This window comes from Leptinotarsa decemlineata, unplaced genomic scaffold (genome assembly GCF_025532065.1).
Source record: "Leptinotarsa decemlineata unplaced genomic scaffold, Ldec_3_MD MMD2_P_RNA_scaffold_6, whole genome shotgun sequence".
Lineage (NCBI taxonomy): Eukaryota > Metazoa > Arthropoda > Insecta > Coleoptera > Chrysomelidae > Leptinotarsa > Leptinotarsa decemlineata.
In genome coordinates this window covers 962,438-970,001 of record NW_027412533.1, presented here as the reverse complement: position 1 = coordinate 970,001, position 7,564 = coordinate 962,438, and the positions used below count along the sequence as shown (strand labels likewise).

Sequence of the window (7,564 nt, the reverse complement as noted above, 5' to 3'; positions counted from 1 at the left end):
AAACACGTATGGTGGTTTTGTAAAATGTCCAGTGAAAATCTCATAATAGAGTGTTACTTGAAATAATAACAGCAATTCCATAAACAACAAATAAACTACTGTGATAGCGAAACATGTGATGAATTTTCGAAAATGAAGTTTGTAAAGATCAAATCGTAAGGTGTAGTTTATGAAATTATTTTCAAAACTGTGGAACTACTACTTTCATTATAATTTTGCATACATTGAAGCTCCCTCTATATGATTACAAACGAACAAACTGATAGCTGGGGAAAAGTTGTTTTGCATTATTCGCTTGCTGTGTCGTTCTATAGTTCGGGCACCGTACATATACGGTGGTTCGGGGAATTTCGGATTTTGAAATCAAAGAATTATTAGTTTTCTATTGGTAACTCTGATTTCACCAAAATTCCCAAGACCTCAAGGTCAAAGTCAAATCTCTCAAATCAAATTCTAACCAAGAACCAAGGTAGACCAAATATCCAACTAACTATGCCTTTTTCTCTTCTTACTTTTGTCATATAAAATAAGTTTCTACATTTTGAATAATTGTTTTATTAAAAAGAAAAGACAAAGTTGGTTGGTTAGGGTTCCGGGTTTTCTTACAAAAATATTTAGAAAAATGAAAAACTATGTGAAACAAATTGTTGAGCTAACTAAGAGCAATGTTTATATTAGAGATCCTGACAAAGTGAATGAAACGATAGAGAGATTGATTGATGGTGGTTGTGATAAGCTTCAGGTTGTGTCAGATTTTGACAAGACTATAACCAAACAACATGAAAATGGCAAAATATATGCCAGTAGTTTTGGTATTATTATTATTGTTTTAAATTTGCGCTACGTATTTTCAACAGTTAATATTTCAGCTATGTTCAGTAAATGCCCATCTGTAACCCAAGAACATATTAGAATTAAAGATGACCTAACTAAGAAGTATGCCCCCATTGAGGTTGATCCACATATTCCATTGGAAGAAAAGACTAAATTGATGCAGGAATGGTGGAGCTTATCAGAAGATTCATTGAAGTAATATATTTTCAGCTATTTACAGTATTAATAAGTATTGTTCATATATCTTCTCAATTGTAGATTCATACACTAGACTTTAGTTGTGAGTTGCAAATTTTAAGTAGTAAGAATTAATGTTTTTTGTTTGTTATTATTGTATACTTCGCTTTTGTGCACATACGAGTTTGTATATATAATATAATGTCCATGCTCTTGCATAAATAATGTCATTGATAATCAATGATTAGCTGCTTACGAATAATAATTTAGGACTGCTGCGTGAATCCATCTTCTGTCAATTGAAACTGTTCTAGCTGTCAACTGACCCAATTCTGAATTGTTGATGATTTGGAGTAGATCATTTCCATTCCTCAAACCCCATGATCTGATGTTAAATTTTATTTCATGAAACATTTTTGTTTGCCAACAATTAGTAGATAGTTGGTATGAACAACGAATTCAAATATGTTAGTAGCTAATGTTCAATCATTCATTTACTCATCTTTAGGACACTAACACTTATGCATATTGGGGAATATGTCTTGATATGACATACAATTCTTATTATTTGAAATACCTAGCCTCTCAAATAGTGCAGATTGAAAAAAGTGTGTGGATACAGTGATAAAAATTACCAGTATTGATTGCGAGAATCAAAACAAAATATTGATGAAACCATTCAATGGTGCTATTTTTTCAATATCAATTCAGATCTTCCCAAGTCATGAAATGACATGCACTAGCCGAGTTTTTTTTGCTACTACTCGGATTCTGTAATGTCCATTCATGTTGTTTTATGCTATTTGATTCCTATTCCAATTGTTACTTTTCATTCTGCACTGGAAGAGAACACCCATTTTGATAAAACAATTTTATTATTTCCATATGTTGTTGAATGCTATATCTGTCCATGGTGATTTGGCAAAATAGACTGTGTTTATTCATGAAAACTATCACATATGACATTTTATTCTTTGGACGTCTGCCAAAAGAATTGAGCTATTCAGAATTTGAGGTAATGTTCACAAAAATATCTATAATTTTTAGGAGAGATTAGAATTTTTGGCTAGGTTAATATCTTTCCCAATTTCTAATATTTGGTGTTTCATGAAATATAGACAGTTTTTAAAAAGACTGATTGAATTCTGTATGTATGTTTTTTATTCCAGAGGCTTGAAAGTGAGCACTGAAGAGATTGGAAAAGTTTGCGCTCTGCTTTGTCCATCTTTGAGGTAGAAATATATTCATAAAAGCGATGTAGAATGAAATATGTTTAATTATTTCAGAACTGGAACAAATGAATTTTTTAAAAAGTTACACGAAGCCAACGTACCAGTTTTGGTTTTTTCAGCCGGATTGGGGGACACCGTTGTAGCTGTACTGAAGCATTGCGAAGTGTTGCTTCCCAATGTCGAGGTGGGTTCACTTTGTATTTTTTTACTCTTTCAATTACTTGATATAATAATAACATAATTCCAGTTTGATTTCTTTGTATATTATACTTGAGGTTTCAATATCTGTTGTCCCAAACATTCAGTGCAAAATATTCAATTATCTAATTGTGACTATTTGTCTGATTGAATTTTTGAAATTTTCAGGTAGTGTCTAATTTCCTAAAGTACGACAATGATGGTAAAATTTTAGGTTTTAGAAATGACCTTATTCACGTTTTCAACAAAAACGAGTTTGCAATAAAGGGTACGCAATTTTATAATAAAGTGGCAAACAGAAACAATGTTATTTTACTGGGAGACTCATTGGGAGATGCCACGATGGCGGAAGGAATGGAACATTTGGAAACCGTTTTGAAAATTGGATTCCTGTATGAAAGGGTAATAATACACTAATAGAACTTTTTTTAGAAAAAAATTATATCTGCTCTAATGAATATTTCTAATAATTCTATAGTAATACATCACCCATTTCAATCAGTAATGTATTGGATTTTCAAATGAAACATCAAGGTTTCAATTTCGCTATGATATTTTTCTTCCTTTTTCAAGACAATATAGAAAATATCGGTGAATTGGCGGAAGTACAGTACATCAGGTCTAGCTGAGCGGTACGATGCGCTGTGGGAGAAGGGAGAGGGAAAAGCGACAAAGTGTCCCAGCACATAATACTTACAGAAGAGACACCTAGCATGGAACAGGAACCATGAACTTTTTGGACAGATGAAAATCTTAAAGATGATAAACATGATAAAATTGAAATAGTTTAGTTAAAATATTGGCTAAACAATCTGCCGAGATGACATCTTGGATAGTTTCTCAATTTCAATGAAATTGTATATTTAATAAGTTTCAAATAATTCGAATTTATCACTAAAAATGATATTTAATATCTCCAATACAGAATATAGGTCATAAAAACTTGAACTCTCAACATCATACTGCCGCCAGAAGATTCTCTCTTCTGTAAGATATTCTGTGGTCTCAGCTGTTCTCCCACCATGCCATCTTAAGTTCAGGCTAGATATGATGAAAAGTATCATTGAGGCAGAGCGGGATACTATCCTTCCTTTTATGGTTACTCTTGATTGATATCCTGCTTGATGTCCTTTACAGAAGAGAAGTAGATCTGCAAGCTTATGCAGATGACCTTGTTATCCTGGCAAGGACAATGCTAGGACGGGTATTTACAGTTGGTGCAAGGGAAGCAGACGTCAGTAAAACTTTGATTTTTCACGAACAACTCAAATTTGTAAACCATATAAACCAAGTGAGTGTAAATCATCCAAAACACTGGGTCTTATTTTACGTCATTGTTCAGGATTTTCCATTGAAGCATTAAAAAGGATTTATTTAGCTCTAGTGGTGTATAAGTTACAATGTGCGTGTATCATTTGGTCTCCATTTTACAATGTGCACTGTGTGTCTCTAGAAAGAGTGCAAAATAAATTTCTGGGATTTTATTCTTTCAAGTTGGGTCTTCAAATACAGTACCATGACTATTCGAGTATATTACTAGAAATGAGGCTTAAACTATTGCAAACCAGAAGAATTCATGCAGATCTATGCTATGCATTCAAGCTGCTCAATGGACTAATAACTTGTCCTGAATTACTTGAATCTGTCAACATTCATGTTCCAAACAGGAATCTTGGACACAGCCATTTATTTCATATACCCTTCCATCATACAAATTATGGCAAACATACACCTTTGGAAAGAACCCCAAAGTTAGTAGATGACAAAAAAATCAGTAATTTTGGTGTCTCTTATGGTCGTTTTAAACAATCATTGAATAATTTAAGTTGGTAATTGTTTACATAAGGTAATGACAAGTTTAATTTTAATTCTATATCCTAAAGTATTTTATAATACATATAGTTTTTACACTGTAATGGGGTTTATCCCGTATAAATAAAATAAATAAATAAATAGATGATAATAATAATAATATTCCTTCATTTTATCATTTGAATACACAAACGTCAATATTGCAGTTATATCGTTACATTGAACAAGGACATGTCAACAATTGCAAATTTACTTATACATGTATATATAAAAAACATCAATAGTACAGTTTGAAAAATAATAATCATAAAAAGGAATCGTCTATGGAATACCAACGCTTACAAAGTAGGATCTTTTTCAGCCTCGATTTGAAAATATGAACATTGGGGGATGATTTTATATGATCTTCAAGAATATTGTAAAGCTTACAGCCAATACAATGACAGTTTCTTTGGTACAGAGATGCGCGGTGAAAATCAGGATGCGAGATACTTTCCTTCATCAAGAAGAGGAATCTGGATGATTTATTTCCACTTCTCATCAGTGGTGTGGTTATTCCATTTGCTAAGGAGGTGAAATATCTAGGTATTTTCCAAGTTAAACAAGACCTGGAATGTTTAATCAAAGTTTTGCACGATGTCAGAAATAAATCTATCGGGTATATGTGATGGTTGTTATACCGAGGATCAAGTAGGGCTCATTTGCCAGGTTCAGTCAAAGCTCTCTGGTGTATAGAGGCAGGTTTGCCTGGCTATCTCTGATGCCATCACAACTACACCGTCAGCAGCCACATCTTTCTGGAAGAAGAGGCAAGAATTGTGCGTATCTCTTATTGCATAAAACATGCTTATGCGAAGTATAGAAAACTACTGACTGACACAGTTAGAATTCTGGGAATGTCCCTCCAATTGTCAACAAGAACTGCCTAATCCCAAATGAAGAGGATTGGATCCTCTTAGGGGAGGAGGTATTGAGAGCAGATACTTGCTGGTTCTCAGATATATCATAAACATCTTCAGATTCTGGTACAGATATCTCAGACCCAAAACAGAGATATTGTCCTGCCTATGGACCTGTGGAACCGCATTTCAAGCAAAATTGGCAGAAACCAACCTGTCCAATCTTTCCAACCTTGTAAACTCTCAAAATTTTACTGAGATAGACGTAAATTCATTACATGAAAGGATAATCAGCTTTTTATTTTCAGAGTGAGGAAGCTCTTCCTAGTTATATGGAAACTTTTGACATTGTTTTGCGAGACGATCAAACAATGAATGTTCCAAAGGCAATCTTCAATATTATTGCAGTTCCAAATGCTGGGTCAGAATTGGGTTCAAAATAGCGATTGGAAAATGTTTATAGTTCGAAATACAAACTGTTTGAAACACAGCACAAAATCGACAACAGTTTTTTCTAGTGTTTGGTTGAATTCTGTTTTTATTTATTTTATTTGTGATAAAATATATGTTATATTGGTAATGCACACTAATAACCCTTTTACAACAAATGATGGAATTATGGGAGGATGTGATAACTTTATTTTTGTGAAAATGTTTTAAAAATTCTGGAATACAAACAATTTTTTGTCAAGAAGTACTATATTCTCCTGGGTGGTCCATTTTTTTATAAACCATCATTACCACACCAAGTATGAAAGACGAAACTTTTCTTGAATATTGATTATTAGCATTATAGATGAGATGAGAGGGAAAAGACATTATTTGTGGGGTTATTAGTATGCATGTTCAACAACATTACATAAATCTCACTTGACATGAAAAATGTCATTTTTTATTGCACAATTCAGTTTTAGGAAAATATTTTGTATTGATATTATTTTTTTTTGAATTTTTGTCATGGTTTTTCAATATTTATCACATGCTCGTTTTGAATAGTAGACCTGCTGGTGACTAGTTGTTTCTGTGAATATTAAATTTATATTTTATTATCATTGCATTTCAATGACTGTTTTTGATTGAGTTGAGATATTATTTGGTATGGCTGGTTCATAGGCCATACTCTATTATGTTCTATTTGACTTTTTCTTTCACTTCATGGCATAGGTTTACTTTTTTCCTATTGATTCGGCCGTTACTTGATGAAGATCCATAGTAATTTCATAAACTACCCCTCACGATTTGATCTCCACAAACTTTAAAGAAAATCACCTGTTTCGCTAACACAGTAGCTTGTTCTTAGCGAATTAAGTACTATAAGTTCATTCTTACTGTGATATTTATATTTCCCACGTAATCACAATTGAGACTTAGGTACTCACTCGATCAAAATACCTTAAACATCTACATAAACTTTTATATACCTAATACATCTTCAATGGGGAATGGTCCTCAATTTGGGTTATTACACCAAATGCAAGTTTGAACAAAATAAAGTTGAGTTTAATTCATGAGTTTTTCAAACTCACTTTGAAAAGTATTCAAATTGATGTTTCAAATGTTGGATTTTAATTTTTAAAGGGATTTGTTCCTAATTCACATATTGGCAACAGCGCCTATATCAAGTTGAAATAATTTATACGTACCTAGATATTCTACTTTAAAAAAGGAAAATTACTTTTATAAATCAACAATTAAGCCAAAATATAAATTATAGTTCAATACCACCTCCACAAGCCACATAAACAACAGTTGTTTTGTTATTTATTTATATAGAGGAAGATAGGTTAGGTGCACAAAACGTCATATGCCACAGAATGTTTTGGAACATAAGTAAACAGAACAGCACGCCTCTGAAATATGTCATCGTTGTTTGTCTCATAGAGGTAACAGATTCATTGTGCTTTATTAGCTATAACTGATGTTGCCAAATGGTGAAATAGAAACGAATCTCTTTAAATGTTGAATGAACTATTTCATTCCTCTTTTTTAAGTATTTTTTGAATGATGAGTTTGAAATACGTTGTTTTAGAGCTCTTTTATGAAAACTACTTGATTTTCGTCAGGAGGAACATTCCCCATTATGATTATCTAAAGCATATTATATCTATTCTATATCAATAATAATAGTTCATCGATTTTTAAGAAAACAAGTTCAATAATGGTGATCTATTTAAATCCAGTTAATCATTCATTAGAATGTTTGAATTTTTAGGTTTATTAATTTCCATTGCTTCAAAATGATTCAGCTTTAAACCTACATTTTCTATGTGTAAAATTTCGAAATCTATGTCCAACATATAATTTTCTTCTAAAAGATGATTTGAATATGTTGAACTTGTTTTCTTATTTACATAGCTCATATGATGTTTCTGAATACGATTTCTAAATGTTCTGCCAATTTGACCAATATTC

At 32.1% G+C, this 7,564-nt stretch overlaps 1 protein-coding gene across 1 annotated transcript; it reads left to right on the top strand.

Annotated features, from left to right (window-relative positions):
* The first annotated feature begins 420 nt into the window (after nt 1-420).
* Nucleotides 421-6,201, top strand: cN-IIIB (cytosolic 5'-nucleotidase IIIB). Its single transcript, XM_023174710.2, has 6 exons — nt 421-812; nt 870-1,029; nt 2,181-2,243; nt 2,298-2,427; nt 2,610-2,843; nt 5,461-6,201. Exons 1-6 carry the CDS (start codon nt 623-625, stop codon nt 5,593-5,595), a joined length of 912 nt encoding a protein of 303 aa, XP_023030478.2. The 5' UTR covers nt 421-622; the 3' UTR covers nt 5,596-6,201.
* Nucleotides 6,202-7,564: the final 1,363 nt, after the last annotated feature.

Bases quoted from the DNA above. Each gene is read 5' to 3' on its own strand.
- cN-IIIB (XM_023174710.2), top strand. From the start codon at position 623: ATGAAAAACTATGTGAAACAAATTGTTGAGCTAACTAAGAGCAATGTT. The intron at 813-869 runs GTATTATTATTA...TTAATATTTCAG, and splicing joins AATATATGCCAGTAGTTTTG to CTATGTTCAGTAAATGCCCA. The intron at 2,244-2,297 runs GTAGAAATATAT...TAATTATTTCAG, and splicing joins CTGCTTTGTCCATCTTTGAG to AACTGGAACAAATGAATTTT.